The sequence below is a fragment of the Enhydra lutris genome, unplaced genomic scaffold, assembly GCF_002288905.1.
Source record: "Enhydra lutris kenyoni isolate GAN:26980312 unplaced genomic scaffold, ASM228890v2 scaffoldscaffold14, whole genome shotgun sequence".
NCBI classification, from domain to species: Eukaryota; Metazoa; Chordata; class Mammalia; order Carnivora; family Mustelidae; genus Enhydra; species Enhydra lutris.
This window is the reverse complement of record NW_019154098.1, coordinates 35157332-35180154: the sequence shown is the minus strand read 5'-3', so window position 1 is coordinate 35180154 and position 22823 is coordinate 35157332. Positions and strand designations below refer to the sequence as shown.

Below are 22823 nucleotides of genomic sequence, written 5' to 3'. Positions count from 1 at the left end.
CCACAACATTTGGTGACATGAATGATATGGCCCCGAAAACAGTTAAACTCAACAAGAGATGTGAGACAAAACACCAAAAGGTGTCTGCTTTATTTAATGTGGTTAATTACTTGGGTTTAAATGGGTTGAGGGGAACATACTGGTTTGGGATTATAATAGTGGATTTAGTGCATGGTTAGGCTTAGTTGGGAAAATCTTTTTGTTAAGGGAAGTTTGAGTTGGTTTAGACAAGAAGAGAAGTTTTGTGCAAAGTGGACTGTCTGAGGAAGAGAACTAAAGGCAGGCAGGCCTGAGGTCAAGGTTGATAGAGGTCAGGAAGATTGTGAAGGTAAGGCAGAAAAACTAAGAGAAATACACTAGTGGTGGTGACAGTGAGGACAGGCAGATTTGAGTCTTACTTCTGAGAAAGAAGCAAACTAGGAGTGTACATTTATGTGAGTTGTTAAGCCTTCTATTACCAATATTTTTAGAGCTGCAAGAAGTTTTCAAGGGGATGTTCTGGGAATGAATCAGAACTCTATACACTGTGGTCACAAAGCCACCTGCTATGTTTATGTTGGGTATTTAAAATCCTCTGTATTCTGTCCTTCAAAAAATAAGAATTTGCATTTCTTGAGCACAGCAAGAGTTCACTCGTTTTGTTTTGTTCTGTACCTGATTTCATATTTCATACTCCTTTTCACATTTTAAGTTTATAACCTGCCATAAAAAGCATGTGAAAAAGTGGGTTGATACATGTTTCTCAGTGCCAAGGAACAAAAATCATTTGTGTATTATAGAACTAGCATTAATAATGGCAAATTATGTCTTTTTAATGCTTTAAAATGAATTTGTATTTTATCTGTCATGTAACCGTGCCATATATTTCTAAATTAATGACACATGTGTGAATGTGTGGGGCATTTATTCAGGCTCTGTTTTTTTTTTTTTTTTTTTTTTTTTAAATAAAAGTGAACAGTTGTCCCCTTATTACCAAAGAAATACATTTTCGTTGTTGTGCTCACAGTATTACTACAGTCAAGCCCAGCTTTGAAGCCTACTTTAAAAGAAAAAATGGAAAAAAAAAAAAAAAAAAGAAAAAATGGAACTTAAAAAGCTGAAAAATACATCTAAAGTGAAAAATTCACTTTGTGAGACGAATAGCAGAATACTGTAAAGAAGGGGCGCCTGGGTGGCTCAGTGGGTTTAGCCTCTGCCTTCGGCTCAGGTCATGGTCCCAAGGTCCTGGGATGGAGCCCCGCATAGGGCTCTCTGCTCAGCAGGGAGCCTGCTTCCCCCTTTCTCTCTGCCTGCCCCTCTGCCTACTTGTGATCTCCATCTGTCAAAAAAAAAAAAAAAATACTGTAAAGAAGAATTCAGCAATCTAGAAGAGGGAGCCAGAAGTACCCAAACTGAAGCCTAGAAAAGCAACTGAAAAAATGGATAGAAGCTTTTTGACCTGTGCGACAGTATTGGGTAGTTTTACATGTGAATTTTGTCTCCAAAAAAGGGAAAGGGAAGCTGAAAAATAACCTGAAAATGATAATGGATGAAATTTTTTCAGATTTGATGAAAACTAATCATAGATTGAAGAAACTCAGTGTGGTTCAAGCTGTAGAGTAGGCAAATTTTTCTTACACCACAGCATATATTATAAAAGAAGAAATTGGTAAATTCGCAGAATTGAGCTTCACAGCAGTAAGTGTTGGTGAGCCCGTATAACAGCTGGAACTTCCATACTTTGTTAACGTATCTACTTTGGAAAACAGTTCGGCAGCTTCTTATGAAGTTAAATATATGCTAATCAACTCAGGAATTCCATTTCTTGATGTTTATCCAAGAGAAGTGAAAATCCATTTTCACAGGAAGCTTTGTAGTGCAATGTTCATAGCACCTCTGTTGTCAAAGGCCCCAAACCAGAAACAGTCTCAGTGTCCATCACCAGACAAATAAATAAGCAAACTGTAGTACATTCATGTAATGAAGCATAAGCAATGAAACGGTGTACTTCTACTCATCATATAACATGGATTAATGTCAAAGATTTGTGAGCAAAAGGAGTCAGATGCAAAGAATATATAATATAGTTTCTATTTACAATGATTTCTAGACAGTCAAAACTATAGCGTGACAGTAGATCACCATCTGTCCAGGCTGGCAGTGCAATAGGAATTGACTGGGACTGGGTGCAAGGAAAGGCTTTGGGATCACAGAAATGTTTTTAATCTTGGTTGTGGTGGTGGCTACACAAGCGTGTACGTTGTCAGCTCATTAAACAGTACCTTTATAATGAGTGCATTTTATTGTATGTGAAGTATATTTCAGTAAAGTTGATTCAAAGTGAAGGGAGTTAACCAGTGATAAACCAGGTACTTTAAAGTACCTGATAAACCAGGTACTTTAACTGTATTATCTCATTTAATCTGCATAGTGATTTATTCATTCAAGAATATTCAGGAGCTCCTACGTGGCCCAGTCGTTTAAGCATCTGACTTTGGCTCAGGTCATGGTCTCAGGGCTTGAGATCAAGCCCTGTGTGGGGCTCCCTGCTTTTCGGGGTGTCTGCTTGTCCCTCTCTCTCTGCCCCTCCCCCCACTCATGAGTGCATGTGTGCGCACTTTCTCTCTCAGAGAAATAAAATCTTTAAAAAAAGAGAATATTCGTCAGATACTTTTTGAGGTTCTACATACTGACCTCTGTGCTAGGTACGGAGGATACTGAGTTGTGAGCAAAAACTACCACCTACCCGAAGGGGCAGTTTATTTGGAAGAAAGACATTAATAAAAAGTGTTCCTCAGGGAAATACTGAAAAGAAGGTGCTATGAAAACATAAAATACATTTCATTCTTAGCATTTAATGATATGATACCATCTTAGCAAATCATTATACATATTATATGATTTATCTCCTAATGTATGAGGCACTTTCTGTGCCTTTGTTTCTCCATTTTTAACTACTACCTATCTGATAAGTTTGTTTGAAATGAGTTCATATGTATGGAGGGTTTCGACTAGTGCTAGTAAATGGGAAGTGGCCAATAGGTATTGGCTGTTACCTTGATGACATTGATAATTCTAATTGTCTAATGTTGCAGGGGTACACCTGACTGACTCAGGGAACACTGGAGTAGGACATGGTTTTGGGGAAGAGATTATGAGTTTTGACTAGAAATGTTGGGTTTTAGGTGCTTTTGAGACATCCAAGTGGAGACATCTTGTACTTAGTTGAGGAGGCTTGTTGGGTATAGCTCTCAAGGCAATGGAGGGCCTGGGCTGGAGATAAAAATTTGGGAGAATGTTTAGCATCTAGCCTGGAATTCCCTTGAGTATAGATAACATCTTCAAGAGCAAAACTATACACACATTTAAAAAACATTTTTTTTAATATTAGAAAACATTATTTTCGAGAGAGAACATGCAAGCAGAATTTGGGGCAGAGAAAGAAAAGTGGACTCCCAGCTGAGCGTGGAGCCCATTGTAGGGTTTGATCCCACGACACTGAGATCATGACCTGAGCTGAAATCAAGAGTCAAACGCTTAAGTGACTGAGCCACCCAGGCACCCTGTATACACACATTTTTACCCACATAGAGCAGAAGGACTTAGACCTAGATCTTATTTTTGAGGAGCTCAACATTTGATTGGAGTGCCTTTTAATTTTCTCTTTTGTTTAACATACAATTTGTATATATGCCTGACTTCCAGTATATTCAGTGACATAAAGGGAAATTATTAGGAATAAAAACAGAAGTCATCTGAAGCATACAGAGGAGGTGGAAGTGTCTGTGTTGTGATGAGAAGATAACCAGTGGACACCCAGTTTTGACTGTTTCCATACAGCTGAGATAAAAGGGGAAAGGTGTTTAGCAATATGGATTTCATTTGCTGATCTAAAAAGCATGTACTAATATTTGTCTGCAAAGATAAATTTTATTTGGAACTGAGCCTAAAGTTTCTTAAATTTCAAGGTTTTTTTTTTTTGTTTGTTTTTTGTTTTTTTAAATTAAGTAAACTCTACACTCAGCATGGGACTTGAACTCAGTGACCCCAAGATGTGGTGTCACATCTCTACCAAGTGAACCAGCCAGGTGCCCCTCAAGTAGAAATTTTTTTAAAGATTTTATTTATTTATTTGATATATATAGAGAGATCACAAGTAAGCAGAGAGGCAGGCAGAGAGAGAGGGAGAAGCAGGCTCCCTGCTGAGCAGAGAGCCTGATGCAGGGCTCCATCCCAGGACCATAAGATCGTGACCTGAGCTGAAGGCAGAGGCTTAACCCACTGAACCATCCAGGCACCCAAGGAGAATTTTTTTATGTGACTTGTGTCCACAGGATGACAGTGGACATTGTTCAGAAACAGAGAAAAGAGGATTTTGCAAGAGACTTACTGATGCTGTTTTCGTGGGCATTTCTTATATTCATCATTTTGTTGACTCCTTCCAGCAGCTCTGTGAAGAGATTTGTAGTATTGCACAGATGAGGAAACTAATGAGAATGGATAAAGTTAAGATTGTAACTATTATGGACTTCAGAGTTTGTGACTTTTTCCTTTCTGAAATCCAGGTCTCTTTTTAAATTTAATTTAAATTCTATCTCTAGGTCTTTTGAATATTTTATTTTATTTTATTTTATTTTACTTTCCTTTTCTGTTTGGAGATATCATTGTTTCTTCCAGCAGCTAGGATAGTTTGGGATGCTGGGTGTTGCTGTTTTTGAAATTGTGATGATCCTGCTGAAACGAAAAGGGAAAGGAAGCTCAAATCAGGTCCCCTTATCTAGCAGAATTCCTTGGGCCTACAGGTTGCTGGGAGCCTGGAAGGAAACAGGACGAAGGGGTTTAAGGTTACAAGTGGATCTCTCCAAATAGGAGAGCTCAGGTGGGTCTGAGTGCAGAACTTTTTCTTCTAGCATGACCCAATAGAAAGAACATAGCCTTTATAGTCCAACACAGTGAGATTTGAACCCCATTTGCCACTTGTGTAACCTTGGTAAATTAGTAACCTTTCCAAGTATTATTGCCTAGCTCATAGGGCTGTCTTGAGAATTAAATGAGATAGTATAGGAGATGTGTATAACAGAGTACCAAACAGAGGACACCTCTTCCTCCCCATCGCCAAAAAGACCCTGGAGAGGGCTCTAGTTGAAAAATGGAATTAGAGGGCGCCTGGGTGGCTCAGTGGGTTAAGCCTCTGCCTTCGGCTCAGGTCATGATCTCAGGGTCCTGGGATCGAGGCCCACATCCGACTCTCTGCTCAGCAGGGAGTCTGCTTCTCCCTCTCTCTCTCTCTGCCTGCCTCTCTGCCTACTTGTGATCTCTCTCTCTCTGTGTGTCAAATAAATAAATAAAATTTAAAAAAAAAGAAAAATGGAATTAGAATACTTTCTGTAAGTTCCCTAGACATTTTCTTAATGGTTTTTTTTTTTTTTCTTTTTTTCTTTAGTAATCTCAGGTGGGGCTCAAACTCAGGTACCCCTTTCCTAGACAATACTGGACTCTACTTTGGCTTAGAATTATCATGACATTATTTCATTTGATCCTGATAAAAGCTCAGTGAAATAATAAATAAGAAATGGGGTTCTTTTTTTTTTAATTTCTTGAAATACTTTGGAAACCTATTGGATGAAAGATTTTCTAGAACTCTAAATGGTATGATAGTGACATCTACTGTAATAGCTCATATTATTACAGTCTTTGAAGAAGCTGCAGTTTGGATAATTTTAAAAATCTCAGGAAGAATTTAATCACCTGCTATTTCAAGGGGAGAAGACGTATAAAATGTCATCAGATATAATTTAACTGAATCATTTGTATAAATAATTACAATAAAACCTCAAATTTCCAAAAACCACTGTTACATAGAAGATCTGAATTATTAAAAGAGGTTGAAAGATGTTATTGGATTTTCTAATAAACCAAGAATTTTAAAATTCAAGGTAGTCCTGTAATTGGTGTTTGGGCTAAAAAAGCTAGATTTGATAAATATAAGAATATTAAATGGAGGAGATAGGGAAAAGCCAATGCTGAAGTGGCCAAAGACAAGTGAAAAGATAGCAAGGTTTGGAGCAGCTTAGGTGAGGTGACCCAGGATTTTAGGCAGTAGAGGACAGGATTAGGCAATGACAGGAAAGCAGGAGATTGACCCATAACATTTCATCAGGAATTTAATTTAAAAAGCAACTTAACTGAAATGGATCCTGTAGTTAATATAGGTGTAGCCCAAGCTCTTACCTTACAACCTTATGTGATTAGAGTTGCTGAATATGTCGACCCTAAAATATTTTTTAAAAATTCCAGAACATCATAAAGGTTTCTGCTCAGTATATTATTATGCTTGGTCATAACATAAACAGGTTAGAAAGCGCCTACTAGTATTAAAACAAAATTGTGGTCAGAGGATTAACATATTAATAAGACTACTTTATTCTTCTGGATATTCCATTTGAAAGTTTAATAAAATTTAATTTTTATAAATTTGCTAGGTATTGTTTTATTTTATCATAAGGTAATTATGTTCTTATAACAGTTAAAATGCTTAATTTTGAAATATTTCAAGTATTTAGAAAAGCTCAACTATTTCACATCAGCGGACATCCATGTACCCACTACTCAGATTTTTAACAGGTATTAACATTTTTGCCATATTTGCCCCAGATATTTTTTTAAAGAAATCTTAAATACATAGCTGATGTACCTTTCTCCTATACATGTTTCTTTATTTTCCTGTAAATATCTATTTATGAACAATGTATACAGTTGTGTGGGAACTTCAGTTGGTAACTGCTTCGGAGAACGGTTTGACAGTACCCAGCAAAGTTGATGATGGTTTGTCCATTATCTCCTGATATGTAACAAACCACCCCAAACTTCAATGGCTTAAAACAGTGATTTCTTATTTCCCCTGATTCTTTGGGTTTTCTCAGTGCTTTTTCTGATTGTTCCATTTGGGCTTGATAGGGCTGTATTCAGCTGGAACATTCACTGCTGGAAGTTTCAAGAAACTCAGCTGTTTCACAGCGTATGCTGGTTGTCAGCCCTAGTGTTGCTGGTTCTCTGCCTTGTGGCCTCTTATTTTCCCATAGACTAGACTACATGCTTCCTTCTATGGTGATCTGGGGACCTTCCAAGAAACAGAAGTGGAAGTTGCAAGGCCTCTTGAGGCCTGGGCCCTAAACTCAGATAGTGTGGCTTCCTTGAGTTTTGTTGGTCAGAGCAAGTCACAAGACCAGCCCAGATTGTAGGTGAGAAGAAATAGAATCCACCTTTTGATGGGAGGAGTGGCAGTCACATTGTATTGAAGCATGGAAAGACTTGTCACCTCCATATTTGAAGATGGTCTACCATATTATCATACTCAATTCAGCTGTTTTACTTCTCTCTGTTCTGGAGAAACTCTTTCACAAAAACAGACATGCACAAGGTTGTTCACTGCAAATTGTTTATAATAGCCAAAAAAGTAAAATGTAACTATCCTTCCAGAAGAAAATGTATAATAAATATTATGTTATTCATAAAATACCTTATAGCACTTAAAATGAATGAACTACAATATATGGATCACCACGAATAATCCCAGAAAACAGGTTGAATGAAAAAATTAAGTTGGAAAAGAATATGGGTAGAATGGTATTTATAGAATAGCTTTAAAATTTAACATTTGAAGTTTCTCAGGTATTCTAGAAATGGTTTTGTTTTCAAGTCAAAGCTTACCTCTGGATGGCTTCTTTAGAAGTTGGTGCTCTGAGTGGCTTCCTTCCATGGATGGCCAGTTAATCTGTACTGTTTTCTGGCCAGACCAAATGCTTTGTCAGGGCTTGCCATCACGAACAAGTCTTGTGTTTATTTTGTTGATCATTTGATAGAGTGTAGCTCTTAAATGCATCTTTATCGTTAATGTTGGAAAAATCATTTTAGAGTAAAATTTCTGAGATAGTAATACCACCATCTATATTTATACCAGTTTAACCTGTCTGAATTTCTTATCTATAAGTGGGGAGGATGATATGTATCTCAGAGGTGTTGGGAAGATCGAGATAATAATGTATAAAACATTTACAATAGTACCTAGTATATAATAGATACAGAAGTTGGAAAAAGATAAATATATAGAATGCACTTTCAGTTGTATAATAATTGCATGGGATTACTTCAGTTATAAATCTAAAAATAGGTTGAGTGAAATTATGAAATTGATAAAAGTCCATTATGATTAGCTGTAATACTTTACATTTTAAAGGAAATTTAAATTTATAGAGTCTTTCCACATTTTTGTTATCAGGACAATGTTGTAAGGTAGTTATTTTCTATTCAGGAGAGCCTCAACAATCACTGGTAGTCGGAAAGTTTATGGTGGTTCTAATGAAGACATATTAAAATGGAAATAATGATATGGTAACATTTTCATTTTTAGGAGTTTGGTACTTTACCTACTTAGATTCTGAATAGATTTGACTCTAGACTTTTATTTTTCTGTGTGAGGGAGTGAGGAAGGGAGGGAAGTTGTAGAAGAGGGTGGTTGTGACTTTATTTTTTTAAGATTTAATTAATTTATTTATTTGACAGAGAGCACAAGCAGGGGGAGCAGCTGGTTGAGGGAGAGGCCACTTCTCTGCTGAGCAGGAAGCCCAGTGTGGGACTTGATCCGAGGACCCTGAGATCATGACGTGAGCCGAAGGCAAAAGCTTAACTGACTAAGCCACCCAGGCACCCGAGGGTTCATTGTGTCTTAATGGAATTTTTGGAAGGGGATCCACAGCCTCTCACTCAGATCCAGTGGTGGTGTGTCACCCCACCCCACCCCCATCGTATTTTTTATGTGTGAGGCAATTGGCAAGATTTTTTTTGCAAATTTATAAATGTTTGATGGCTACTAAGTATATGCCAGGGATTTGAAGAGGTTCCTTTAGGTTGAATATGGATTAAGTTTAACAACCAATTTGGTAACTTTGTAGGAGTTGCTAAGCCAGATGTGACAAATTTATTTAGTGGGTACTGTTAAAATGCAGTGATTCAGTTCCTTCTCAGAGGAGTTACCTACCTTGAGTTACCTTCTCAAAGGTAAAAGTTACACATGTTTTTAAATTTCCTATTTTGGTTTTACATCTTAAAAGTTTTTAAGATAAACCTATAAATTTGTGACTCTTCTACTTCTTTAGTGTGATGAAACTGTTGGTAGCTGGTATTTTCAGTTTCACTTCTTTGAGTAATTCCCATTTTAGATGTTCTGTAATTAAAAAAAAATTAAATATTTCATGTGGAAAGTCTGTCATTTTTTTTTTCTAGTATCATAAATAAATCCCCTCCTATCATATATATGGATTTACTTCCAGGTAAGTAAATTTGACTTTGCTTGGGATCATCTGCCAGTGTTGGATTAATTTTGAAACAGGTTAATACTTATCTTATCCTCTGACTCTGAAATACTTTCGAAACAAATGGTATTGAAGGTATTTTTTGTTTTGTTTACCTTTCAGAGTCACTCTTGGTTTTGGAAAAAATACTTAGTAACAAATATGACTGAGTTCTGGCTTATATCTGCTCCTGGAGAGAAAACATGTCAGCAAACTTGGGAGAAACTGCACGCAGCAACTACAAAGAACAACAATCTTGCTCTTGCTTCAAAGTTTAACATTCCTGACTTAAAGGTAAAACTGCGTGGTGCAGAATAGCATATGAGTTCATCACAAAGAGGTCTCTGCTTACCTTTGAAAAGAAATGAGATATCGGGGTTCCTTCAAAAAAAAAAAGCTCATTTCTAGCTGTTGGCATAATTGAAAACTTGTCTCTTTGATCTTCAGTTTTTAAATAATGAGGAAATTGAGATTTTAGAAGTAAACTATCAAAATGAGAGGACATTTTTTAAGACTTTTGTGCTTTTCTAAATTGTAATTGTGATGCGAAATCTTATGAAAATATTTGATACATTACATTTACAAATAGGATCTTCAGAAGTGAAAAGTCTTAGTAATATATATTAAATTTCACAGTGAACCCAATGTTTTGTTAATTGAATTCATATAATATTCAGTAATGTGTTTTAACACTGTACCTCTTTAATCATACTTGGCAGATCTCACCTAGTAATTTAATGTAGTTAATTTATTTAACATTTCTTGAAGGTCTATAACCTAACAGCCTCAAAGGGAAGCAGGCTCTCAGTAATTTTACAGAATGGAAAAAATCATATTTTTATTTTGCTGGTTAACTTAGCAGGCAGTTTATACATCATATTCATTTAAGAAATACTTAAAACTGCTGGTTCTTAATATTTGGGGAGTTATAAGTTCCTTTGGGACACTGATAGTCATGGACCCCTATTTAAGTGCTGCTTTTGTAACCATGACCTCAGGTGAGGCACTTGTCACTGGGCAGTACAGGCAGAGGCATAGGCCTCCCATTATGGAATCTGCACATCTTAAATAGTGGTTGTACCCATGAATTAGAGGATTATCTTATACATATAAATAGCTTTGAAACATCTGACAAACATTTTTTAACCACACTTGCACATGATGAAATTAAGATATGGAAAACTTAAGATTTGTGGTCTCTAAATCAAGATGTTGTATCTCCTTGTAAAACAAAAGGGGGGGAATGAAATCTGGGTAGTAAAATGGTATATTTCCCTTCTAGGTTGGCACACTGGATGTCTTGGTTGGTTTGTCGGATGAACTGGCTAAACTGGACGCCTTTGTAGAAGGGTAATGTACTTGTATGCGTAGACTGGAGCCACATGAGGGTCACTGTTATCAGGCTACCTGGACATTGGGTTTATTATCACATGTAATACTTCGCTTATTGGAATGGTTTTGGAAAATAAGGACTTTTTTTCTTTGTAAATCTTCTTTATGAAGGTATAGTTTTTTTTTTTAATGGAGATTCTTTTTAAATTTTTAAAAATTTTTTACTTTTAAAGATCTTATTTATTTGAGAGAAAGAGAGAGAGCATGCACACAGTAGCAGGGGCAGAGGAAGAGGGAGAAGCAGGCTCCCTTGCTGAGCAAGGAGCCCAATGTTGGTCTTGATCCCAGGACCTGGGATCATGAGCTGAGCTGAAGGCAGATTCTTAACTGACTGAGCCACCCAGGCACCCCATGAAGGTACAATTTATGTACAATAAAATACAGCTATTTGAAGTATGAAAATGGTGACTGTCTTTTTAATATTGATACTGAGATATAACTTATGTGCCATGCAGTTCACATGTACAGTGTATAGTGATTTGTTTTTTTAAGATTTTATTTATTTGACAGAGATCACAAGTAGGCAGAGAGGCAGGCAGGCTCCCCGCTGTGAAGAGATGTGGGGCTCGATCCCAGAACCCTGAGATCATGACCTGAGCTGAAGGCAGAGGCTTTAACCCACTGAGCCACCCAGGCGCCCCTGTACAGTGATTTTTAGTTAAAGTCAAAGAGTTGTGCAGCCATTGCCACAGTCAGTACAGTACATTTTCATCACTCTCCCACTGCCACCATCACAAACCTCCTGTTTCTTGTCCCCCTTATTCCCTGTCTGCTATTTTATTTTCTGACATATGTATAAGATTTGCTTATTCTGGACATTTCATATAAATGGAATCATACAATATGGGGCCTCTTAATGACTGGCTTCTTTTCCTTGGCATAGTGTTTCAAGGTTTATCCATGTTGTAGCATGTGTCGATAATTCTTTTTACTACCAAAGGATATTCCATTGTATAGACATACTGTATTTTATTAATCCATTTATCAGTTGGTGGACATTTAGGTTGTTTATTTCCATTTTTTGGCTAATAAGATTAATGCTGGTATGAATATTTGTGTACAAATTTTTTTTTAAAGATTTTATTTATTTATTCGACAGACAGAGATCACAAGTAGGCAGAGAGGCACGTGGGGCGGGGGGAAGCAGGCTCCCCGCTGAGCAGAGAGCCCGATGCAGAGCTTGATCCCAGGACCCTGGGATCATGACCTGAGCCGAAGGCAGAGGTTTTAATCCACTGAGCCACCCAGGCGCCCCTTGCGTACAAATTTTTGTGTAATTCCTATGTTTTCATTTCTCTTGGGTATGTGCCTAGGCGTGGGGTTACTGGGTCATATGGTAGCTCTATTTTTAACATTTTGAGGAACTGACGAATTTTTCCTAAGTGGCTGCACCATTTTATAATCCCACTAACAGTGTATAGAGGTTCTAATTGCTCCACATTATTGACAGACTTTTTACCAGTCATCTTTTTTATTATAGCCATTCTAGTGGATATGATGTAGTATTATTTCATTGCATTTCCTGTTTGCATTTCCCCAGTGATTAGTGATGTGTGGAGCATCTTTTCATGCATTTGCACTGGCCATTTGTGTTTCTTCTTTTGAGAAATGTCTATTGGACCCTTTGCCCATTTTTTAATTGTCTTATTATCGTTGAATTGTAAGAATTCTTTATATATTCTAGAGACAAATCACTTATCAGATGTGAATTGCACATATTTTCTTCCATTTTGTGGGTTGTCTTCACTGTCTTGATAGTGTTCTTCAAGGCACAATTTTTTTATTTTTTAAAATTTATTTACTTATTTTAAAGGGAGAGAGAGAGTGCACGCATGCGAACAGGGGAAGGAGCAAAGGGAGAGGGATAGAATCTCAAGGACACTCCCTGCTGACCACAGAGCCTGATATGGGGCTCCATAGACCCTGAGATCATGACCTGAGCTAAAATCAAGAGTTGGATGCTTAACCGATTGAGCCACCCAGGTGCCTCCCAAAATTTTTTAAAAGGATTTTATTTTTAAGTAATCTCTACACCCAGTGTAGGGCTCAAACTCAAAATCCCAAGATCAAGACTCGATGCTCCACTGACTGAGCCAGCAACATGCCCCTGAATCATAAAATTTTTAATTTTTATGTGCAATGTATCTGGTTTTTGTGGCTTGTGTTTTTGATGCCATGTCTGAGAAACCATTGCCTAATTCAAAGTGACACAGTTTTATAGCTTTATTTTCTTCCATGAGTTTTATAGTTTCAGCTTTTACATTAGGTCTTACATCCCCCCCTTTTATTCTTTAAGATTTTATTTATTTATTTAGAGAGTGTGTGTGTGTGCGAGCAGGGGAAGTAGCAGGGGGAGAGAGAGAATCTCAAGCAGACAGCACTGAGCATGGAGCCCGCTGGAGGGCTCCATCCCACAAACCTGAGATCATGACCTAAGCCAAAATCAGCAGTTGGACACTTAACTGACTGAGCCACCCAGGTGCCACAGGTCTTATTACATCCTTTTTAATGTTGGTGTATGATGTGAGGTGGGAGTCCCAAATTCGTTGTTTTGTTTTGTTTTGTTTTTTTTATGTGGGTATCTAGTTGTCCTAGCACCATTTGTTGAAAAGACTTTTTTCTCCATTGAATTGTCCTGGCCCTCTTCTGAAAACCAACTAAACATAAATGTTTAGTGATGGTCTCTCAGTTTTATTTTACATTTCTTTCTAATCCTTATTTCTGTCTTTATGCCAGCACCACATTGTCTTTATTATTGCAGTTTTGTAGTAAGTTTTGAAATCAGGAAGTGTGAATTCTCTGTTTTTCTTAAACTGTTATTAACTCCTGTTAAGAACTGTTCTTAAAGGCGGTTCTTTTTTTTTTTTTTTTTAAAGATTTTATTTATTTATTTGTCAGAGAGAGAGAGAGAGGGAAAGAGAGCAAGCACAGGCAGACAGAATGGCAGGCAGAGGCAGAGGGAGAAGCAGGCTCCCCGATGAGCAAGGAGCCCGATGTGGGACTCGATCCCAGGACGCTGGGATCATGACCTGAGCCGAAGGCAGCTGCTTAACCAACTGAGCCACCCAGGCGTCCCTTAAAGGCGGTTCTTAAACTCCTTTCATTTTCGTATGAATTTTAGGATCATGTCAAATTATTGGGAGGAAGTCAGATGGAATTTTGATGGGGATTGTGTTGAATCTGTAGGTCAGTTTGGGGAGTATTGGCATCCTAACAATTTTAAGTCTTTGACCCAATAAAATGTTATCTTTAAAATTCAGTTATAGTAAAAGAGTTTTTCTAAACTACAGTTTTAGTCACTCCTGATACCTTCTTGCTCTTTATTTCAGCTGAAGATGGAAATGGGATCCTTGATCACTTTTTGCATTTTGATTGATGGGCCTTTGTCTGCAATCCCTTTGACTCTTGGGATAGGGAGCATTTAAATACTTAGGGATTGAGTAAAAAAGTACAGTTTTGTAAGATATGGAATTTTGGAGAGTCTTAGAAATGTATATTTGATTGGCGCTCTAAGGGAACTTATTCTTGAGTCTGCTTGGAAGGGTTTCCTATGTTTGCTATTAGGCTTTTCTGATAGAACCACCATAATGCGACATCTCTGGGTAATAGAGGCTGATGTGGCAAAGAGACCTTTGAACATAGCAGTGTGTAGTAAGTAAGTAGACCTAAAGATGTACTGATGGTCTTTAATATCAGAGGCAAAAAAGCTAGTTAGGAGACAGGTGTACAGTGGATTAAGCAGGAGATATTATAATATATATTATTATAAAAGCCTTAAATAAGACAAGGGACTTGGCAAGAAGAATGAGTGAAAGGATGAAAGAAAAAGTAACTTTGCAGTTGGTGAGTCCATGCATTCATTGTAGGGCAAATCTGGAAATAATTGATGGTGTGAACATTCTTGGTTTCTTGATGAGACATTTTTAGTTGAGGAAACCCTTTGTAGTTGTCATCTCTGAGCTGATGAGCTTCCCTACAGTCCCATCCCCTCATCACAGTGAGGAAGGGAGGTCCCTGAGAACGTAATTATTTGGAACCTTATTAATCACCTCAGTGGCGCTCTAGGTCTTTAAGTCACCACTGCAGTATCCTGAATAGAGTGTAAGGTTTGCTCACATTTTTTAGGGAAGGAATCTGGAAAGTTTTTAGGTTAAATATAGCTCATTTGGTTGTGGAATTAAAAGTTACCTATGCAGTTTGTCCACTTTTCTTTTCTGCACTGTTATGCAATCTTGTCTTTGTCAGTTTTTCTGAAACGTATGAGGAATTTAAAAATCCTATAGTTGTTAGACCTTGGTAAAATTGACAGATGGTAGCTAAATGACTTAAATGTTCCAGTTTTTAAAGTCTGAACGCTGTGATATGTGGAGTAAATTCCAGTTTTTACTTATCAAGTAATCTAATCATCAGAGCAGTTTTCGAGGCAACCATGTGTACTTTGACATAGATACTCTTGTAGAGATGCACAGGGAAATTGGGACGTTCTGAATTACACACTCAGTTTATAAATTTGACACAAGGCAATTCTACACTCTGAACTATTTCTGTGGTAAACATATGACCATTTTTGCATGTTCATAGCAAATGGTTCTGTTTAAAAGACGCTTGTGAAGTTACATGGGAATAATGGTTTGTCTCCTCTAAAGGGATAAATGAATTTTGGAGACACAGCCAAGTGTATGTACAAATCCCAAGTTAAATGTGTTGAAGACTTAGCAGCTTACATAATTTTTTCTGTAGTTGTACTTGATTAGGTTTGAGTTCATTTAGCATAGGATTTTTTCTGGCCCTTATTGGTTCATGTTACAGGAGTTTCTTTGTCTTTTCTCTTTTTTTCCCCTAAAGATTTATTTATTTATTTGAGAGGGAGTGAGGGCGCATGTGTGCGAGTTAGGGGAGGGGCAGAGGGAGAGAATCTCAAGCAGACTCCCCACTGAGCACAGAGCCAGACACAGGACTCGTCCCCAGGACCCATGAGACCATGACCTCAACCGAAACCAAGAGTCAGATGCTCAACTGACTGAGCCACGAGGCGCCCTTTCCCTTGCAGGAGTTTAATTTGTCTACCCTCCCTGCCATTGAACTTGTGGTCCTCAGATTAAAGCCCTGTTTTGACCATGTTACACTTCTCTCTGAAGTCTGACATCAGAGGCTGGCTATCTGCAGTCCAGCTCCAGGCGTCCTTGCCAGCCTAACTTCCCTTCTCAACACAGCACTCTGGGCATTTCTGGATCCCTTGTCATCCTCTGAATGCCTTTTCTTTTCTTCTCCTCCTGATCTTGACTCAGAGGATGCCCTGCAGCAAAAATATACTTTCTTCCCATCTGATCACCTTTTCAAAACCATTCCTGTCCTTTATTGCCCTGCTCATGAGTCATTATGCTTTTCTTGATTACAGTAGTTGGAAGTGGTCCCTTTTTCCTTTATGCTTCTCTCTCTGTAATCTGGTATTCTCAGCTGGCACTTAACCATAGATTGCTTTGTATTTAGTCATTTGTGTCTTTGGTATCTCTCCATTTTGATTTAAGCAGTAATTAACTGGTGGGGGGTTTTGTGTGTGTGTTTGTGTGTGTGTGTGTGGTTTTTTTGTTTGTTTGTTTTTTGTCTTGTTTACTTTTGTATCCCAACCAGGGCTAGAGGCAGACATGGAACTGGAGAAAGAACACCAAAGTCCAGACAGCATGTTTCTACTCCCAGCTCTGCCATTAGCTGGTTTTGTGACTTTGTGATTTTTTGTGATTAAGTCATTTGTACTCTTTATGTCTTGGCATCTTTACTTACATAAAATGAAGGGATTGACAAGGGGATATCTAGGTGCCTCAGTAGTCAGGGCATTAACATTGTTCCTTGCACATAGTAGATGCTCAATAAATATTTAAAGAATAAATAATACAGCAACTCATCATTACGGTTGCTTGTATTCTGTTGCCTGTCAGATCTCTTTTGTCCTAAGTGAAAACACGTTTAGTGGTGAATGCTAGCTCCCAGCCACCGTCCTTTGTTGTTGGTCCTTGCAGTCAGATTCATTGACCCAGTGTATTTTTCTCACTAATTTGTCATTACTTTCTTTCTAGACTTAATAAACATACCGCATGTAGTCTCTTTAAAATTCTACAGTTACTCAGTTGATCTTCACATATATAACAAAATCTTTGTCACTTTTATCCTTAAAACCTTTTTATAGAAGTAATGACTCATTTGTTCTGTATTATACAGATAGGTATAATGGGAACATACATAGATTCATGTGTATATGAGATATGTTCATTGTATAGCATGGAATTTAGGTCTTTTTCCTGAAAATGGTTGTTGATTTTTTTTTTCTTTCTCCTCCCAAGGGTGGTTAAAAAAGTGGCTCAGTACATGGCTGATGTATTGGAGGATAGTAAAGATAAAGTTCAAGAGAATCTGTTGGCCAATGGAGGTAAGCTAATATTTCAGGATTTGATACTGACTTACATAAGGTGAATGAATGACTTAGCTACAAAAACAGGGAATAGTTGTTGAGTGTCTCTTTGACTCTGCATTTTTTATTTTTTTCATTTGAATGTGGAAGGGTTTGTGTTTTGAAGATTGTTGAAGTTTGGACTTCTAGAAACAATTATCACCTGGTTTTAAAAGATTTAGTTTCATTTGGAGTAAGTTGGCAAAGAAAGAACATACTTTTGTCAAATTCTACTTATTGAGGAGATAGTTTCCAGTAGTTTCTTTGTGTCTGTTTCTCCTACATATGAGACATATCATGGGTATATGCATTTTCTGTTTTTTAAGCCCTCAGATTAGAAGGAGCACTAATATGCACATACACGTGTATATATAAAAATACAGAATTTTGAGTAAGAAGAGATTCAGTCAGATTACAAGATAAAAATGTTGATTAATCCATGTTACTTAATACAGTTCCACGTTTTTAAAATCAGGACTCTCCAGCGATGATGACATCTTTACTGATTTTCTCAAAGCAAATTTCAGCATTAGAAAGTTACTGCTGTGTTGGAAACTATAAACAGTCTGTTGCTTCTCGGTAATTAATTTATTTCCTTATTTCAGTTGACTTGGTTACTTATATAACAAGGTTTCAGTGGGACATGGCTAAGTATCCAATCAAGCAGTCCCTGAAAAATATTTCTGAAATAATTGCCAAGGTAAGATTAAAAAATGACACGGGGGGAACGCCTGGGTGGCTCAGTTGGTTGGACGACTGCCTTCGGCTCAGGTCATGATCCTGGAGTTCCAGGATCAAGTCCCGTATCAGGCTCCCAGCTCCAAGGGGAGTCTGCTTCTCCCTCTGACCTTCTCCTTGCTCATGCTCTCTCTCACTGTCTCTCTCTCAAATAAATAAATAAAATCTTAAAAAAAAAAAAAAATGACACGAGTAGGACACATTGATTTATAATGGCTTTATTTATTTTGTAAGTATTTAGCTGGGAAATACTCTTTAGGCTTTGACAAAGCAGCTAAATGGTACATGATTGATGCAAATGGGAGCTACCCTTAGTACAGCTTTACCAAAAAAGAAAGATGTTAAAATATAACACTTTTGCTGTGTACATTATCCAAGTTGTGGTTACTTTCAGTTAACCACTTACTTAAGTGGTTAACTTAAATATTGTATTCAGCGGTGTTTAAGTAAGAAAGTAAACTTTAAAATTCTATGTTTATTGTTTATACAAATTTAAGGGTAATTGAGATTGTGTAGAACAGGAAATTGGAATCGAAGATTTAGTAGTCATCCAAGTAGATGACAATGATTACTTTAGCAGGGTTATGTATAGTCTGAATTAGACATTAAACTTTATGGGTTCTCTGACCCCTTTTGACATTCACTATATCAGTCCTCTACCTGCCCCCCCCCAAAATGCATGTATTCGCATACACATGATTTTATGTACAGTTTCAGGGCGTGCGCAGATCTGTAAAGTTCATCCATGAACTCACCAAGTTAAGAGTTCCTTTTATATTGTAGTCCTTGAACTTGAGAGAAAACGTAAAAGTCTTACCTGAAGCTATAAACAGGGCAAATAGTGCCCTTTTAATTGTCAACATTGTTATAATCTGGGTGAAAACTATGGTTTAAATCACTTGGACAGATTTGTTTCCTGGCTCCCAATGACTATTTGAACACTATGCTCTAGAGTTAAATATATAAATGAGTAGATTATTAAGGATTTTAAAACTGAAGTCATCATTTTAATTTAATGAAAATGAGTAGTTTGATTATATAATATGGTGCTCTTAGTATCACTGAGCCTTATTTTCTTTTGATCCTTATCAAGGATCTAATCATTATCTGATACTAGTATATATGAGGACAGTAGCTCACACAGGTGAATTGACTTACCCCAGTGCCACCCAGCTAATAATAGTAGAGCTGAGTTGAAACTAGTTCTTCACATGTTAAATCTGCGATTTGTACTTTCTTCCTAAATTGTTAGTAGCTTTAGAAATGGCCTCTTTTTGAAAAATCAGCTTCTGTAACATTTATAAATATATTCATCCACAGTTGTAATTTAATTGCAAAAATAGTTTGTGTAAGAATACTGGTGTTGTGAACAACAAAACTGTGTGGTTTATTACTTTTGGGAAATTCATCCTTCAGCCTTGTGAAGTTAAAGCCTCTTAATCAATAATTTCTGTACCCAGTGGCCTAGGTTCCATTTACGTGTTTTAAGAGGTAATGTCATAACAGTAATTAAAATATATGTGGACTAAAACTTTATCTTTGGTAGAAAAGATTCATATGGAAATTATCAGGGTTATTAAAAATGAAGTAGGTTATTTTTTAAATGGAAAAAATTTCATTTTTTAAAAATGAAGTAGGTTATATTTTAAAATGACCTTTTAAAGTTGTGCTTTTAAAATAATAGTTCTTATATCAGCAACCAGTGATGGTGTTTTTTAAAGTAAATATTGAGGTACGGCTACTTTATTTGTGTTAGTATAGGCAGATTTAGGAAAATTTTGCTTATTTTTCTTTTTCATTTTTAAAGGGAGTGACTCAAATTGACAATGACCTGAAATCTAGAGCATCCGCATATAATAACTTGAAAGGAAATCTTCAGAATTTGGAACGGAAGAATGCGTAAGCATATCAAGTATATGTTAATATTAAGAATTGGGGAAGCACTCTAGCATGCACTGAGCGAGCTGTTGTTGGGGTTTAGTGAATTCCAGTTTATGCTGTTTCTGTAATCAGAATGGTGTTTGTTTACTTCTGGAGAAAAGTTTATAACTCAGGCTAGTCAAAACAGATGCGAGGCTGATTTATTGTACTTGTTTAGTTTATCCCTTTATGCATTTGAGTTTTTACCGAAAAACTGTCTGAAATTGTTTTAAATTAAATCATAGTTTAATTGCGTAACAATTACCTGCTGCTTAAAAGAATTCTACCAAAGAATCCTTTTACAGTGTAATTTATGTGCTTTTCTGTTTTGCAGATTCAGCTTTTTTACATGTTGGTTTTTAAAAACTAGAACATGTTTTCATGATCTCATTGTACTATGACTACTGCAAATGTAGCTTTAAGCATTTAACTGTTCAAGTTACATGTTCATATTCCAGAGGGAAAATTGGTTGGATACCATCAGTGGTACAAACAGGGCAAGTCATTTTCATTATGAAATGTACTGGGAGACCAAATGAAGACTGATTTGAAAGACTTGATTATTGGGTTAACTTACCAAAATTGCCTAGTATCAGATGATACCCAGGGAGAGGGAGGAAAATCAGAGGTTGTCCTTAGATGATATAATTTTGTAATTATCGTGAAATAGACTTTAATTGACATATAATGAATAACACTTGCCCAGTCGAGGTATTATGTATGTAATCAAGAGAAGAGTTGAGTTATAAGAATTAAAGCAAACACAAAGGGAGATACTAGAGGCAAATTTTGATAAATGTTGACATTTCTTTAATAGTGGGGGTGGGAAATAGTTAAATTTTGACTTCTTACAAAGTAAAGACATTAATAAGATTAATCCATTTCACAAGATGTATATATAGTATATATATGTGAATGTAATTAGCCTGCTCTTTCTTTACTTGTGTTATGGAGGCATTACCAGCCTGATTATTTTTTTCTTATTCCTCAGAGGAAGTTTGCTGACTAGAAGTTTAGCGGAAATTGTGAAGAAGGACGACTTTGTTCTTGATTCAGAGTATCTCGTCACGTTACTGGTTGTAGTTCCCAAGTATGTCCTTTAATTACAAAAGTTTTTTACTTGTTAAAATATAAGAAAAATGTTAGTATCTGATACTGGAATTTGAAGTGTCCACTAGAACCCAGTGGTAAAGGGACTGTTACATTGTCCTTCATTCTGTGAACCAACATGTATTCCTATGGCAAATGTAGTAGAGTTGAGTTCATAATCTGGTAACGGAGACATCAGTTACAAATTGTGATTCTAATCCAAGTTAGCAGGTTAGTAGAGTGGGCTTATTTAAAAATTAAATAATGCTAAATTGTTGGATTTAAAAAAAAATACAGATTTTAGATTTTTCAAAGTAAGAAGCTCTTTGTATTTGTTTTTCTGAAAAATCTTCATGATTGGTTAGGATGAATTAAACCCTTTAAGAAGCAAAGGATGCATTAGGCCAGGGGTTAGCAAATTTATTTTTTAAAGGGCCATATAGTCAATATTTTACATTTTGCAAGCCCAAGGGTCTCAACGGCTGTTCACCCCTGCCATGTCAACTCTCTGGTTGTAGCTGAAAGCAGCCGTGCACAGTACCTACAGAATGGATGTGGCTCTGTTTCCGGAAAACTGTCTTTACGAAAACAGGCATAGGCTCTGGGCATGGTTTGCCAGGTTAGAGAACCCTTTGAAATCTTCAGATTAGGTCTTCTGTGTTAGTCTTTGATCATAGTGAATCTTGGTAAAATGAGACCTTTGGACACTCGTAGGAAGGATTAGAACTCTGTGCACATTGCACGAGTGTGTATGAGAGAGAAGCACTATTAATGGTTTCATTTCTGACTTGGACTAAAGTCTTGCTGTCAGGAAATCTTTGGAGGATCCGAACTGAGGTGAGAGATTTGGGGATTCTTCATAGTATCATTGCACAAATTCATCCTTTGCTTTGCTCTGCATTTTTTATCTGGTTAGGAAACTGGGAAGATTGGGAAAAAGCACCTGCATTGAATTTACCATGTCTGCAATATTATCTGACATCAGCTTTTCTCCCTTTACTGCAGAATACTAGAGCACTGATTATTTATAATAAACTTCTGTATATCTGTGTCTTTATACTGTGTAGGAAAATAACGTTCCTTGGGTGAAAGATTTGCTGCAATCTTTATTGAAAGTTTGTGTTTAAGATCAGAAATTTTTAGTTTTCTGTACATTGTAATTGACACATAGGACCTAGGATACCTTACGTGTTGAATTATTCCCTCTGTGACCTACAAATACTGAAGTTCATTAAATTGCAAACATAACTGTCTGTCTGCACACACCCAAAACCATTGGTCTCTATGGAGGATTGTTGCACAATGTTCTGCACAGCATGGTTTGCTGTCACCTAATTTACTCAATCCTTCCTGGTACGCTGTGCTTTTAGTAAATACAGTTTGATCCAGCGAATGAGTAGACATGATAGAGATTTCAATAGGGCCTTTAAATTAATTTATTTTTAATAAGGTAATGCATGTTAACTCTGAAGTTTGAAAGTCATTTAAAATCTGTACTTTGCTTACTTCCTTTCCAAACTTAGTTCTAGGATGTGCCTCTTTTGCAATAGTTACTGGATGTAAGAGTGGTGAACTGTAGTTCCTGCTTCACCACTCACTGTGTTTGAAATTCATTCTCAGTATAAAACTCAAAAAAGTGTTTTTTTTGTTTTTGGTTACATAGATTTGAGGTATACTTAGTTGAATTTCCTGTTTGTCCCATATTTTTTTCTCTTTCTGGATGTGGCAGGGATTGTTTCTTCTTTTCCGCTACTTACTGTATTTTTTCTGCAGGTTAAACCACAATGACTGGATTAAGCAGTACGAAACACTAGCTGAAATGGTAGTTCCAAGGTCTAGCAAGTGAGTAGTAGTCTTTGTAAAACCCGTTTCTTTCCTAGAATTCCTTTTTATAATTGGGATGTTGGGTT

General features: G+C 36.8%; 1 protein-coding gene across 2 annotated transcripts in view; it reads left to right on the top strand.

The window, feature by feature from the left end:
- Positions 1-22823, top strand: part of LOC111146645 (ATPase H+ transporting V1 subunit C1) — a 41981-nt gene that overhangs the window by 7025 nt on the left and 12133 nt on the right. For both annotated transcript variants that reach the window (XM_022502280.1, XM_022502281.1), the window contains exons 2-8: positions 9453-9623; positions 10612-10679; positions 17060-17145; positions 17772-17866; positions 19712-19803; positions 20816-20914; positions 22687-22755. In XM_022502280.1, coding sequence (XP_022357988.1) covers positions 9492-9623; positions 10612-10679; positions 17060-17145; positions 17772-17866; positions 19712-19803; positions 20816-20914; positions 22687-22755 — 641 coding nt within the window. In that variant the 5' untranslated portion in view covers positions 9453-9491. The remainder of the gene's footprint in view (positions 1-9452; positions 9624-10611; positions 10680-17059; positions 17146-17771; positions 17867-19711; positions 19804-20815; positions 20915-22686; positions 22756-22823) is intronic.